The following is a 15,696-nucleotide window of genomic DNA, read 5'->3' as shown; positions in this document are numbered from 1 at the left end:
AGGCCCAAAAGGACTATTGTCACTCCAAGGAAATGGCAAGACTATGTGTCTTAGTCATCAGTACTAGTTAGATTAAGGGGGAATGATCTATTGAATTCTAGAAGGGGCATATATATTAGTATTATGTTATTAGGATATTTTGGGAGGGGAATCCATTATGCTAGGATTCAGTTAGTAGCAAACTTTGTGGTTGGGATATATACTTGATTTTGGTATTGCATGGAATGAAGGAGAATTTGATTATTCCTTCCTCTCTCTCTTATTTCTTCTAGGAGGCTCTCTGACCTCCAATTCAGAGTACTATCACACATAAAAAATATAATTTCAATGAAGCCCGAGGAAAAATGCTAGTAATATTTACGTTGAGGATTGATATCCTTTCATTTGCCTGAAATTTGGATCTGTAAGTAATTTTACTCGATAATGAACGATCCATACAACATGAAATGGAGAATATTTCCATGTAACTCTATATGTTAAATTAAACTTTTTCTCCTAATCATGATACTACTTAATTTTTATTAATTCTTACATGAAAAAGCTTTCAAATAAATTTATAATCACAATGTAATCTGTTAGTCATGTAATTTTTTTGAAAGGGTTAGTCATATAGTTAAATTTAGTAGTTCATGGGCATTTAAAAAAATTATGAAACCAACAAAAGGCCGGTCGAATTAATAACAAAAAAGCTCATATTTAAAAGGATTCAATTTACCTAAATTTTTTGTTATCTAAGAAAAAAAAGATGAATACTTCATGGAATTACAACAATTGTAAATCACAGATTTATTTGATAATTCTTTAATGTGTAAGTGTAAGACTGAATTATATTTTTTTATGTAGAAACTAAAATAAATTAAGAATCACGTGTAAAGACTAATGTTTTAATTTAACCAAGAATATATTTCATCCATTCGAAAGGATAAATTTTGGTTCAGCATACTATATCATAATAACTTAAAAAGTTTATTCAACGTGTATAAAATTTCGCAGACAAAATTAATTCAAAATACACTTATAATAAACTAGATGTGAAGTGAAAAAAAAATGGTAAATTGAGTAATCACAGAAAGAAGAGATTTCCTTGCATAAGATTAGAGAGCCAACAATTGTTTGACACGGATATTGCTACAGTTGTTTAATGAATGCACAAAGGATGATTATTTCCTTATCTTGTTTAAGATATATCATATTGGAATCTGATTGTGTAAATTATCTTGTTTAAGATGTATCATATTGTTGTCGGATTGTGTAAATTACTGAGATTATTATTATCTCACACACAATAAGTAAGCAATCCGACAAGCATGGGCAGCTACTTTAAGGCATGCACTTGGGTCGTTTATACTTTTTATTTACATTTGTTGCGTAGTGGTTAACGATCGAGAAGTATCAGAAGCAGTGGATTGATCGATTTGTAACGAAAATAATAGCAATGGTGGTGTTGTAGGGTATCTTCGAATTTGACAGGTGGCCATAAGATTTATGTGGTGCATTATTTGGAGAGCCAATCCAAGGAAAAGATCCATAAAGAACTCATTTGGTACTGAAATGGATTTATATGAATGATCTTTCTGTCTGATGATAAGTCTGCCTTCTAAAAGGGACAGTTATTGGCTTATTATACATGATGAGGGAGCAAGATGATAGAAAATGCCTTTGATTGGTACATGAGCTAGCCTTTCATTATATTGGGGCATATCCTACCACTGCTTCTGTAACAATACCCAGGTGTCAATGTTAGGATATTTCTTATAGATTTAATGGAGGTGATAGAGGAGAATGATGGTCTTCCCAAATTTTGATAAGGTCTTTCATAGGTTTAATTCATCTACAGATTAGATAGTCATAAATAATTAATATAAATGCAAAAAAAAAGTATTTTAACAAGTTATTAATACATCATAGGAATTTTTTTAATTACAAATGATATATATTGTTAATAAATGAACAACTTACTAATTTATCATGAATTGAAATTATTGGTTGATAGAATCGAATTGGTTTAGGAACATGATTTATATGTTTGAGTTTAAAGAATTAGAGTGTAAAATTATAATTTTAAATTAAGTTATTAATTTTAGGTTAAATTAGTGTTTATTTTTTAGATTCAATTTATTTCTTTAGTTTTCTTTGAATTCAATTTGGTTTTTTAATATTTTAAATCGATTCTATTTGATGTTTTAGATTAAATCATACGAAATTATACTTTGTGGTGGTTCAAAACTATCACTAAGTGGTTTTAAATCACCATAAAATACATATTTCTTAAAATAATGAATCGATTTTAAAAATTAGAGAACCAAGTTGAATCGATTTTAAAAATTAAAAGATCAAATTGAACCTAAATAATAAATTAGAGAAAAAATAATTTAAACTTAATTTTATTTTTACACATGTAATTATGAGGAGTTGTGGGTGAGTTAAGTCAAATTGGACTACAAATTATTGATCTAAAAGTGACAATTAACTATGGGAACAAGGATGATAATGATTAATCATACTAGTAGTGACGAAAAATATGATAACAATGACGAAGAATATGAATATCGAGTTTGTCGCAATACAAATGATAACGATAATGATCATAGTAATAGTGGTAATAACTGGGGTAATGATAATGACAAATAGATGTAGAGATAATAATTAGGGCTAACAAAATTAGTAAGTGAACAAAAAAGTACCCTATTAATCCCATAGTGAGATTTAAAATAAATAAGATTTTTTTTTTTACTTCAATTAGTTAGATGTAAAGCTTTTTTGTTCCATCATTCTTTTGTTTTTTTTTATGTAACCATGATATTGAAACAAAATATTTATATTGTTGATAACTAATCTTTATCAGAAAACCTGATATATTTTATTATGATATTTTTTTTATTAATCACATTTTTTTCATCCATAAGATTTGTACTAAGATCTTATTTAAAGGTATCAAGTTCAATATCATTCAGATCAACCATTTATTAGTAACACGATCAATCACACTCATAAAATTAAGTTGATGCTTAAAAAAAAACAAATAACAAATATGAAGTGTGTAATTTCTTTTTCTTTACTACTTTCCCCTCTCCTTCCATGTTATTAATTTCTTCTTAACCAAACAGAGAGTAAAAAAAAACTAATAAAAGAATAGTGCAAACGAGAATCCGCATCTTGAATTAAAATCAACTCAGATATAAAAATAATTGGCCTAGGATGTATTAATATTCATCGTGGTTGTTGAACTTCAACCATTTTCTCCTTTGGCCGTTTTGATAATATTTGGATCAACATATATGTTTACTTTTGCATTTCAGTGTAGCACAATTTGCAATGGTCACAACCCTTTTTTGTGTGTGTGTGTATGCACAACAGTACAGAGATATCATGAATTGAAGGTGAAGAAATATCTTTTAAGAAGTAAAAATCATTACAATATAAATACTACTAAATTTTACCTTTTCTAACAAAATATTTTCCAAACATACATCTAAGTATGGAACTTTTATCATTAATCAACATATCTTAAAGCCCCAACAATCTTCCAGTTAGTTTGCGATGATAGGAAAGTGTTCATGAAACAGCCTTGTTTGTGGCTTGAGACTTTCCATGTGGAGAAAAAGTGCAGACCAGACCCCGGTAGACGCCAACCAACATGCAACTATCTCATCCTTTACACTCAAAACTCACTTAAAGCACAAACCACACACCACACACCACACACCACACACCACAAAAACACATATTCCTCGCTGTACCCTCAATAGGGTTGATTTTCTTGCATGCAACAAGACCCTACTTTGGGATTTCATAAAAGTTAATTATTTGTTTCATGATCTTCAGGTCTTAACTCCCCCTCATTATCCATGGAGCTTCTCATTCGAATAATATTTCAAAGGGATATAATATAAAGTAAGCACTCTACTTCCTTACCCTTTTGCCCTGAACATGTATATATAATATATATATATAATATTGTCTTAATATTTTTGCTACCTTTCTTTGTGCTTCATCGTCAACCGTACGGTAAAGAAACTATAGCCACCTGGAATTCTGTCTCTGACATGGTCGATGATGACAAGAGAAATAATAATCTACGACAGCTGCTAGTGATTTGTCTCTGAAAGAATTAGGAGCTTATTTTATTTCTAGTGCCATGAAGAGAGCAAGTGAATGGTATGTTTCCTCATCTTCTAAAACTCCTTCTTTGGTGGCTCTTTATAACAAACGTTCCTAACTTTCTTATGTAACGTACATTTGCTAAAACTCGTGACTTGAACTATTTGATTGCAGGGCTTATTCTCATGAGATTCCAAGTGATGTCACCATTCAAGTTGGCGAAGTTTCCTTTTCGTTACATAAGGTACTGAACCAATTCATACACAAACACTTTGCAGCATATATTAAATTATTAATCATAGATAGGATCATTAAATGGAGAATAACACTTTCTATTTCTTGGCAATTGTCAAGCAACTGTTACTTGCTTAATATTATTCACCCAATTTTATGCTTTTTATCTACAACCATAACACTTAGATTAATGATTGTTAATTTGGGATTCAATAATTACTGAGTTTCTTATATCTTGATATGCAATTTGCAGTTTCCATTAGTTTCCAAGAGTGGATACATAGGGAAACTGGTCTCAGAATCAAGTGATGCCTTCATTGAACTCTATGATGTCCCTGGTGGAGCAGAAGCATTTGAACTGGCAACAAAGTTCTGCTATGGCATAAACTTTGAAATAAGCATCGAAAACATCGCTATGCTTCGTTGCGTGGCAGAGTACCTTGACATGACAGAGGATTACTCAGTTGGAAATTTGGTGGGAAGGGCTGATTCTTACTTGAATGAAGTGGCACTCAAGACTATTTCCGGGGCCGCGTCGATCTTACACGTGTCGGAACGCCTCCTTCCGATTGCAGAGAAGGCAAAACTGGTGAGCAGATGCATAGATGCTATTGCATTCATAGCCTCCAAGGAGACTCAATTCTGTTCATCTATGAGAGGTGACATTATTGGTACTGATGGCATTGGCATGGCTTCTCACCAAAGGCCAGTGGTTCATTGGTGGGCTGAGGATCTCACAGTTCTCAGAATTGACATCTTTCAAAGAGTTCTTATTGCAATGATGGCAAGAGGGTTTAAACAGTTTGCTCTTGGCCCTGTCATTATGCTCTATGCACAGAAATCTCTACGAGGTTTGGTAAGACTAAGACCCCTTACCCAAAAGATTGAAAACATACAAATAAACATGGTTTGATATGTTATTGACTTTGTGCATTGAAAATATTCACTCTTGTGATTACCCTTAACAAATAATTGTTTCAAATACAAAATCAACTTTTATAAATAATTGTGTATCTTTTCTAAATGTTCTTGTTGTAAAGAATTTTTATATTGTCACTTCTATGATAAGTTTATTAAACTTTTTAATAACTACTTAAAAGTTATACTTTAAATGAATTCTGATTAATTCACATTGTAAATTATTTTTTTTACATGGACAACATATGAAAATTATATTAGTACTTTAAAGAATTTAAACAAAAATAATTGTCTTAAAATTACTTTTTATATAAAATAATATATTTAAAGCTAAAACATAATTTGTATAATTAATTATAACAAATAATAATGATTAACTACCACATTTAATCAAAATACAAACTGAATCATGAAACATTCTTTTGTTGGAGCAGGAGATATTTGGAAAGGATAGGAAGAAGATTGAAGTTGAAGCACAAGAAGAGCATGAAAAGAGGGTTGTTTTGGAGACACTAGTGAGCCTTCTGCCAAGGGAGAAGAATGCAATGTCAGTGAGCTTTCTTTCTATGTTGCTTAGGGCAGCAATATATCTTGAGACAACGGTTGCTTGCAGGCTTGATTTGGAAAAGAGGATGTCACTGCAGTTAGGACATGCTGTTTTAGATGATCTTCTAATTCCTTCTTATTCTTTCACTGGGGACACATTATTTGATGTAGATACGGTGCAGCGAATCATGATGAATTACCTTCAATCTGAAAAGGAAGATCATTCACCATATAATGCAGATGATGAGTATTTTTCTCCTCCTCAAAGTGATGTTTATTGGGTTGGAAAGTTGATGGAGAATTACCTTGCTGAGATAGCCACTGACAGAAATTTAGCTGTTTCAAAATTCATCACTGTTGCTGAACTAATTCCTGACCAATCAAGAGAAACAGAAGATGGGATGTATAGAGCCATAGACATCTATCTTAAGGTGAGGTTCTAAAACTAATACTCTCACTAGTGCTAATAATAGAAACTGATTTTCTCCTACTGATATAACTTTTATTAAATCCAACTCAACCATTGATATTATCTGCATGTGTAACAAATTATGGATGTGTTTTCTGTTAGTACAGGAACTTACAATCACATTTTAGTATTTTGCAAAACAACATTAGATTTCTGTCTTCTACAAAGCACATACACTAAGGCTTCACCACATTGGCTTTAGATTTTGATTTAGTTGATTTGCCAGGGTTATCTAACTTACTCCAAGTAAAAATGAGATTAAACAACCCCACAGAAGATGATTAGTTAATTAAGAAAATTGTATCAATCATCTTAAAGTACATAATTAATTCTCAGTTATCTACTATAGGCTATTTAACCTCATTTGGGGTAACACTGAAACAACATTGAACATACAATAGTATTGTCATTGAATTCAAGGATTTAACTCTAATATTCTTCTTATGTAAAATATTTACACGCGAGTTTATCATGAATACTGCTGACAAAGTAGAAATTTAAAACTCTCAGGCTCATCCTATTCTAAGTGATATGGAGAAAAAGAAAGTGTGTAGCGTGATGGACTGCCAGAAGTTATCACGAGAGGCGTGTGCACACGCTGCTCAAAACGACAGGCTTCCAGTTCAAATGGTTGTTCAAGTTCTCTACTACGAACAGCAACGCCTTCGCGATTCCATGGATAGCAGTGCAGGCTGGGATTCTCCTAACTTCCTTGACAAGGTAAATTCATCTCCCAACGAGCTCTCCATCTTGCGAAGAGAAAACCAAGACCTGAAACTAGAGATAGTGAAACTGAAAATGAGACTAAAAGAGTTTGAGAGAACTTCAATTAGATCAGCATCAAGTAGTCCTGTGATTTATGCTTCACGCTCTGCTGATAAGCCTCCTCTGCCTAGAAAGTCATTCATTAACTCTGTGTCCAAAAAGCTTGGTCGTCTTTCTCCTTTTTCACGTGGCGATGCTGCCACTATACCTCCCAAAGGTCGCGTAAAACCTGATAAGAATCGACGCCATTCCATATCCTAAGAATAAGATCGTTATGTCTGCAGGGTATACAAGTTCTAATGTTCTATCTTTGTTTTCTTAGGCTTGTAAACAGGACTAGTTTTACTTCACTGTTATACTTGTGTAGATTATATTTAATTATGCTTAAGTAAATAATAACTTTAATATGTAATTTGTAAAGGTTGGTAAAAACCAAAAGTAATGCAGAATTTCTGATTGTGTTGCATCCTAAGGTGACATAGATGCTCTATAATTACAAGAATAATAGAATCAATAATTTATCATCTGTTATCATTGGAAAAATCATTGCTGTTCTTATCAACCATGTGCACAAAACATAAATCAGTATAAAATCTTACATGACAGCATATTCGTTCTTTCAAACAACAAACGAAAGCGTAATTTGATCAAGTAGTGAAATTTCATTTAATTCTACGAATTAAAAAGTGCATAGCCTCTTGTGCTGTGCAAAAGAAAAAAAAAAGTGCATAGCTTCTTGCTGACTATTCAAATATTTATATAAGGTTAAATGTTATTAGGTGAGTAAAATTCTGTTAGAGTTAGTTAATCACTTGGTTTATTAAAATTAGTTACTTGTTAGTGCTTCATAGTAAGTACAAATAAGTGTATCATGTGCATTTTCTATATATATATATATATATATATATATATATATATTTTTTTTTTTTTTTTTTTTCATATCATCAATACAATGAGACATTTTTATGGAAGTCCTATATTGTTATTGTTCTGAGTTCTAAATTTTTGGTCTCATCAACTTGGGGTCCCTTGTATCCCTTAGATTTCTAATATTAAACTATTCATTTAGTCAGTGTAGTTGTCTTCATTTTAAATTTTAATATCTATATGAGAATTTTGTTAAGTTTTAATATCTCCACATGCATAAAAGTTAATTTTGGTTAAGTTCCCTATCATTTAACACATGGGAGAACTTTCAAGCAATATAAAACTGTTCTAAATATTTTTCTACCGGTGATAAATCAGTACAACAAATTGTGTAGGTATAAAATTATCATTTTCTGGTATAAGTAAAGACATAACTAAGCCAATAGTTTAACCTATGAATTTAATGGTCATGCACGGATAATTTAAAGCATTTTTTTTTACATTATTGTCCAATCATAATTTACTATTAATATAACATTTAAAGTAATTATTATAAAAGTCAATAAACTTATTATTATGATTGATTGTAATTGGTTGATAATATAAAACTTTTTCATGATAATTGTATAATCCTTTTTCTTTGAAAGATATTTATAATTCTGTCTGTGATCAAGAAGAAAGAGAGGAACAGAAATAATCCGTTTTTCGCTTAGTATCAACATAGCAGGAAAAAAAGAAAAAAAGAATCAAGGGTTATTAGAGTAAATATGAGGAAAGTACAATTTGATCATATTTATAAATGTGGTCATGAAAATTAAGCGGGTCAACTTGTAACAGTACAGCGACACAGACAATACATCTTTCCAACGACCATAAGATCCCTGGAAGAATACAACATCTGGTAACAGCAGTTAGTGGGGTCTGTCTTTGAATTATTGAGTCCTTTGGGGGATAAAAAAGGCTTTGGGAAAAGGTAATATGGTTCATGTGACAGCCTAGCAGTGTCCGTGCTGATGTCTGAGAGCCTAATCATCTAACAAGAAAAATAGATCATGGTTTAGGTTTGATTCATGCACATTCCAAAGGCATTAAATGTAGTTATAAGTTATACATATATATTTTGGGACAGACCTAACATAAACTATGTTAAAAGGATGTTTTAATATTAGCTGGAGAATCTGATGTCCATCTGATGGCAGACAGGAACTAGATCTCCAACTTCTTGTTGGTTACTATGTGAATGATAGGTGGAAAATAAATCACATTGGATTGGAAAGAGAATAAAAAAAAATTGTTTACCTACTTAATATGTTTAGGGTAGTAAAACAGCAATATCATCAAATGTTTTTGGCTGTTTGCATTGATCTCTCACCCAAAATTTATGCCAGGTGCAAAGAACCACCCACACTCCTTCAAGAACACGATTTATTGGGTTTTAAGAGATCTATTTGGAGAAACATTCACTTTCAGTTGGGAATTTGGATATTTTATTATTTTTGGTTAAATTAATTTTTTATCCTTTAATTTGTTTATTTAGGTTCGATTTAGTCCTCTAATTTATTTTGGACTTAATTTGATTATTTAATTTTTAAAATTGATTTTATTTAGTAATGTCATCTAAATTAAAATGATGATATTATATGTTTTTGACAGTTAGTGACAATTTTAAACCACTGTAAAATGTAATTTCTTAACACTGTTGACCCGATTTAGACCGTAGGAAAAATTGGTATCTAAAGTTTCTCCGTTGAAAGACTGAATTGGATGGTGGGAATCTTATTAAAATGAAATATCTCATAGTCTTCCACAGAAAGTGATAAACTGCTGATTTTAATAAATTCTACATAGTTGGCCTTGGCAATGTATGAAAGGATGATTGTGCGGTTTTTAGTGGCAAGGAATGAGAGAAACTGCAGGACCAAAGAAATATCAGTGGCATGTGAATTGCGAATTGTGAATAGTAATGGGTTTTGGTACCAGGGGAAAAAAGCTATCTCATATGATAGACATATCAAATCCTATCACACTCAATAATTTGGCTGAACATTCAACACAAACATCATCCACAAAGTTAGTCTTAGCTCATAAAACAGAAACTTAAAATATATCACATTGACCATAGAATTTTCTTTTTTCTTTCTTTCAAGTCATGTTCAGATTCAACACTTGGAAAAGCCAAGGTGACTGTTTTAATCTCTCTTGTCTTAATTGTTCTTCAATATCAAAACTGTTTCTAATTCCACTTTGGTATCCTGGTGTTGAACCCGGCACCTGGACAAGCCGAATTATGCTTCCACTTGATTCTTCTCTAGTGTGACTGCCATGACATCTTGTCTTGTTCACATGGCTGGATCCACTAGAAGAAGAAGACAAGCTGTGTCCTGAATCTGAAGTTAGCGGTGTCTCAACTTTCTTCCTTCGGTTGTAACTCGACGGGCCTAATGTCAGCTCAATCTCGGTCTCATCGATGACTTCTAGCACCCCATCTTCTGATTCTGCAATGTGTTCCTCTGCAGGACTTTCAAGGTCAAATTTAATTTGAGGCTTTTCTTGTGCACCTTTGTGAGTTAAACCAATGCCATTCTTGAAGTGCCATTCTTCTTCGCTCGCTTCGATTCCTCTTCTGGCTTCCATGTTTTGCATCAGTATCTTCTGAATCCTGTACAAACGATGAAGCTCGTATACCTGTGAAAAACATTCTCATGACTTTCTGTTGTGCAATTGAGGGGGGCTAAACACTAAACACCGGGGAGATTTTCAGCAATAGACCATGAGCAATCACATTAGTGAAGTTGATACCACACTTTAAGTCAACCTTCTGAAGGAATAGAAATCATGGTTGAGGAACAATATTCTGAAGGAATAGAAAGAGAAGAAGTACCTGTTCTTTGAAAGTTTCTTCATGTTTTAACATGGCCATCCTCATGTATTCTTTGTTGCAACTGGACCTGACAAGCTTCTCCATCAGTGATCTATGTAGCTTCTGAGAAGGTGAACTTTGAACTAGTGATACACAATTAACTCTTTTTTGTTGGAAACTTGTATTCAGACTTGCTTCTTTATGATATGACTCTACTACCTTCATATATAAGTTATATAAGCTTAAGTGAGGAAAATTCAATGAAAGATTGAAAACTGAAAAGCTTTTATATAGAAAACAAGGTGGTTCAATGAAAGCATGGTTACAATGAAAGCATGGCATCAACTTCCTTTTAGTATAATTTGTCTGTTCCTTTTCTTGCTCTCCTTTCAAAACTTTGGACCACATTCGACTGAACCCCAGCAAAAAATAAAAAAGAAAAAAATATCTCCCGACACTTTTATCAGTTGAATTTTCCTAACCATAATTATAACTTCTCATACATACCCACGCATGATGTCATTATTCATGTTATCCGTTCAATTATTGCAATATTTAAATGCACGACCAAGCAAACATTTTTTCTCTTCTTTTCATACCCAGTAGTTTTAAAAAAGAATGCTTGGAGAAGCAATATCATTATAGTTAGGGTCATATGGAAAAGCCCCATCAACAGGTTTTTTTTTTAACCCTTTCACTTTCCTTTATCAGTTTCTCTCTCATTCACGGAATCTGTACCATAATTTTTGTTTCTGTCATAATGTTTTTTTCCCCTTTGTTACACTATCTGCAGACATCCATCTCTATTACTCTAGAGAATAGAGATTTAAAAGAGTGAATGATTTAGGCTACGATTTTGTGCAATCTTTTAGAACGTACTATGGTTCTCAACATAGGCCCGGCATGATGCCAAAACAAAGCATATCCTCATGCATAAGATAGCAAACTCTCTCACTTTTCAGAAAAAAATTCTTGAGGATTCTATATTTGTTTGTTTTATTCTCCCTTGACACTAAACTATCATACCAATGACATGATATAAATTCCAAACACATATTAACATATCATCTTCAATGCTCAATAGAGAAACTTTGTAGCACCCTCATTAAAGTTATGCAAACCCAGCCCCACCCTCCAAAAAACATAACAATATGACATAGTATATGAAACAAAATTTGCTGACCAAAAGGGAAGAAGGGGTGTGTGTATTAGTTTAAAAAGTCAACTAGTAAATTTAACAAAGAATATGCTTATCAAGAACAACAATTGGATTTAGTTTTTGAGAGCCTTCCTAGAACCAAACATAAGTTAATTAAAAGATAGGAAATCACTGAATTACTGCAAAGCATGCAAAAGATTATGAGAAATAGAATATAGGTTCTAACCTGTCACAATTCAATTAGCTGAGGACACCACAATTTTATGATGAACAAGAAGACAAGAGAACAAAAGGAGATCTCAGAAGTAAAGACACAAGAAAAGAAAAGAAACTCTTTTCCTTTCCAACACAACTTAAGCGACAACCTTGTTTACTTTGATGAAAGACTCTGCTAATCTGCTCTCACATTCCCCATCAGGGTGGTCAGTATATACTGTTGGGGATTAAATAGAAGACTACTGTACAATATAACAGAACTGTTGTGGAATTTAAGATTCTTTCTCTTAAGAACACGGAAACCAAGGTGCTATTGCATGAGGTTAGAGGCATGCCAAACAAATCCCAGTGCCTTGACCAATGTGATTCAAGTTTTGTGGACGAGATGCCTGAGACAGGTCCAGCAATGCAGATATATTAAATTAGGAGTAAAGAAAGGAGAACAGATAAACAAATACAGGTATTATTAGCATTATTTTTAAAAATTAATATATATACTGTTGGGGATTAAATAGAAGACTACTGTACAATATAACAGAACTGTTGTGGAATTTAAGATTCTTTCTCTTAAGAACACGGAAACCAAGGTGCTATTGCATGAGGTTAGAGGCATGCCAAACAAATCCCAGTGCCTTGACCAATGTGATTCAAGTTTTGTGGACGAGATGCCTGAGACAGGTCCAGCAATGCAGATATATTAAATTAGGAGTAAAGAAAGGAGAACAGATAAACAAATACAGGTATTATTAGCATTATTTTTAAAAATTAATATATAATTGTTGAGGATCACAAGGCCTTGTTTTGCTCAAGACAAATCATCAACAGAACAGCATAGCCTACATAGCCTGCTGAGGGTGAATCACATGCACCTAAAATTTCTACACAATAAAATAGTTGGTCTCCAATTGCACACATTATATTGTTATTATTCTATAATTGAAGCATGCCTATAATGATTTTTTTTCCTTAAGAGGTATCTTTTGTTAGAGACAATTCTATTCTAGCTAACTAAGTATACTATGTGCAACAAAGTTTTTTTTCTTTGAGTATTTAATGCAATTACATTTTTAAAATTGAAATAATTTTATATTAATTGATCTACGTGTTCAGTAGCAAGCGTGCCCATAATGTGAGGGAGCTTAAGGTGGCATCTTCTCTGCCGCCGACAGTTGGGTCCTGACCGTACGATAAGTGGGTATCTCTCGTAGTTGTCCAGGCTAGAAACTGGCCTCAGGATCATCCAGCTATAGGTGTGTTTCAGTTTTTCACACATTAAAAAAAGGGGACACAAAATCATGGGTTTATCCCTTCCTTAATTCTTTAGTTCGGTTCTATGGCATTGATGGAGCAAGCAAACAGTGAATCATCAATTATGATGGATGTTTCGTACCTGTACTATGCCAAAATAGGTGGTGCAATATGCTATTTGATGGGCTTTTTCAGCAGGGAAGACCCGTGGCAATGATTATAGATGTTAACTGGCCATGTGGGTGTGCTATATGTTAGTGTAATAATATTAATGCATGGTTGTGCTCCCTTTATACATTTTAATTTACAAACGGATGTGCATACGTTACGGGTATATATGTACGCTAATCCATATAATAACATAGGAAGCATAATAATACGTATTGGCATAGGATTAGAATTAGATCCATGTGTGTAATACCCTTGTCCTTATCAAGATGACCACACACATGCTTGTGAGGCTAAGCTTCTCTCTCTTTTAGAAATGTATGTACATTATTATTAATAATTTTTTTCTTGTCAGAAACTACCGTGTCTCCATCCATAGGTCATAAATTAGTCACACTTATGAAATGTGGCTAATGTTAGTCTATATAAATTTTGCACAGAGAACACGTAAAATATAATAAGATCTTACATTGTACTAATACTTTAAATTATATTATTATTATTTAAATATAGAATAGAAGAAAATTAATAATAAAAAAAAGAGGACATGGAAATGGACGTGGAGTGGAAGCACGCGTTGCCGGGGCTAGAAGGTGCATTCTTATGGGGTGGTGGGTCCTTTGAGTTTGCAGAAAAGGCTGACCTATATACGGGCTTGCGTTATTGTTTGGTCCCATTTGAATTGGATATTCAACGACAGCAACGAACCCAGGCAAAAAAAACTAGGAAATGGGAAACCCTGATAGATAATAATACTTATATAAACTTTACTAAACTACGGAGAAAATCATACGTATTCATTTAGAGAAAAAAAATAAACTAAGGGAGGAAAATTCTTAGGTGCTCATAGATCCAGAGATTCCCTATGATTTGACACATTTGATTAAATAAGAAAATGGAAGTGTCACGGTTGATTTACTTAAGTTTGTGAAGTGTGTTAATTAATTATTGTAATATTAGTGAAGAATTTAAAATGAAAATTAATAAAATATAACAATTAACAAGTATTTGTTTTTTTTAATCCATAAGAATAAAAACAAGTACAAAAAGTTTATAACAACCAACATATAAAAGTTTAAAAAAAGTAGGATTTCAATTCAACATTGTTTATGGTGCTCAAGACCCCCACACACACACATATATATATATATAAATGAAACTGAATTCTAGTAATATATACAATCTATTTCATCAAGGATAAATAGATAAGCATCAATTTTAATTATCTAGAATACATTTGAACTTTAATTTTTCTATTATTGTCTTTAATTTAAATAAATTCAAATTATTGTTATACACTAATATACCCCCACAAGATGTAGTTGTCCTCGACAATGCACATCTTGGTTGTTAAGTCCTTGAATCTAGCAGTTGGTAGTGGTTTGATCAGGACGTCACCAATCTAATCCTTGGTGGAGACATAGGAGACTCTGAGTTTTCCAACTTGGACTTGTTCACAAACAAAGTCATAGTGCAAAGAGATATGTTTCATTCACGAGTGTAACAATGGATTTGAGCTCAAGTAGGTGGTGTTGACATTATCACATAAAATTATGGGAGACAAGCTAAGTGGCACTTGAAGCTCTAAGAGTATGTTGTGAAGCCACATAACATTCACGGTTGCAATCCATAAAATTATGGTAAACAAGCTAAGTGGCACTTGAATCTCTTAGAGTATGTTGTGAAGCCATATAACCTCCACTGTTACGGTTGCAATCAATCCATAAAATTATGGTAAACAAGCTAAGTGGCACTTGAAGCTCTTAGAGTATGTTATGAAGCCACATAACCTCCACAGTTACGGTTGCAACTACTCTATTTAGCTTATGTTGATGATCGAGCAATGATACATTGTTCCCATGAGTGCCAAGAGATAGGGTTGCCTCCAAAGAAAACAACGTAAATTAAGGTCGAGGTTTCATCATCAACATTACCCCTCCTCCCCCGCATTTGCATTGTTATATGCAATCAAGTTTAGTGAGGTTGGTTTCTTAACGATGATGCCAAGGTTGATGATGGATTTGAGGTATAATAGAAGCCTTTTAAGGTGTTAGGGATGAAGGTTTGTTGGTTTGTGTATGTACTAGGCAAGTTCATTGATGGCAAAGGAAAGGTCGGGTCGGTGAGGTTCAGGTATTGTTGGGG

At 32.8% G+C, this 15,696-nt stretch overlaps 2 protein-coding genes and 1 long non-coding RNA gene across 7 annotated transcripts; 2 read left to right on the top strand and 1 right to left on the bottom strand.

Moving 5' to 3' along the window:
• The first annotated feature begins 3,466 nt into the window (after positions 1-3,466).
• LOC100811047 (BTB/POZ domain-containing protein SR1IP1) lies at positions 3,467-7,562 on the top strand. 3 transcript variants are annotated; one of them, XM_041011244.1, is made up of 7 exons: positions 3,467-3,621; positions 3,826-3,894; positions 4,015-4,158; positions 4,276-4,345; positions 4,589-5,191; positions 5,688-6,230; positions 6,779-7,515. In XM_041011244.1, the coding sequence occupies exons 3-7, from the start codon at positions 4,139-4,141 to the stop codon at positions 7,292-7,294; spliced, it is 1,752 nt and encodes a 583-aa protein (XP_040867178.1). In that variant the 5' UTR covers positions 3,467-3,621; positions 3,826-3,894; positions 4,015-4,138; the 3' UTR covers positions 7,295-7,515. The 3 variants fall into 3 exon arrangements, with proteins under 3 accessions (XP_040867178.1, XP_006600924.1, XP_040867180.1); XM_006600861.4 differs by lacking the exon at positions 3,467-3,621 and having other exon boundaries at positions 3,699-3,894; positions 6,779-7,562; XM_041011246.1 differs by lacking the exons at positions 3,467-3,621; positions 3,826-3,894 and having other exon boundaries at positions 3,917-4,158.
• A 2,258-nt stretch (positions 7,563-9,820) lies between these two features.
• On the bottom strand, positions 9,821-12,820 carry LOC100305831 (uncharacterized). 3 transcript variants are annotated; one of them, XM_006600056.4, is made up of 4 exons: positions 12,664-12,820; positions 12,146-12,524; positions 10,782-10,979; positions 9,821-10,585 (listed from the first exon to the last, which is right to left on the bottom strand). In XM_006600056.4, exons 3-4 carry the CDS (start codon positions 10,863-10,865, stop codon positions 10,043-10,045), a joined length of 627 nt encoding a protein of 208 aa, XP_006600119.1. In that variant the 5' UTR covers positions 10,866-10,979; positions 12,146-12,524; positions 12,664-12,820; the 3' UTR covers positions 9,821-10,042. The 3 variants fall into 3 exon arrangements, with proteins under 3 accessions (XP_006600119.1, XP_014624765.1, NP_001237320.2); XM_014769279.3 differs by lacking the exons at positions 12,146-12,524; positions 12,664-12,820 and adding an exon at positions 11,087-11,214; NM_001250391.2 differs by lacking the exons at positions 12,146-12,524; positions 12,664-12,820 and having other exon boundaries at positions 9,835-10,585; positions 10,782-10,919.
• Positions 12,739-13,706, top strand: LOC106796785 (uncharacterized). The gene is made up of 2 exons (XR_003265248.2): positions 12,739-12,875; positions 13,246-13,706. It is a non-coding gene; the product is annotated as an uncharacterized lncRNA (long non-coding RNA).
• Positions 13,707-15,696: the final 1,990 nt, after the last annotated feature.

Source organism: Glycine max, chromosome 17 (genome assembly GCF_000004515.6).
Source record: "Glycine max cultivar Williams 82 chromosome 17, Glycine_max_v4.0, whole genome shotgun sequence".
In the NCBI taxonomy this organism is placed as follows: domain Eukaryota; kingdom Viridiplantae; phylum Streptophyta; class Magnoliopsida; order Fabales; family Fabaceae; genus Glycine; species Glycine max.
This window is presented reverse-complemented; position numbering and strand designations above follow the sequence as displayed.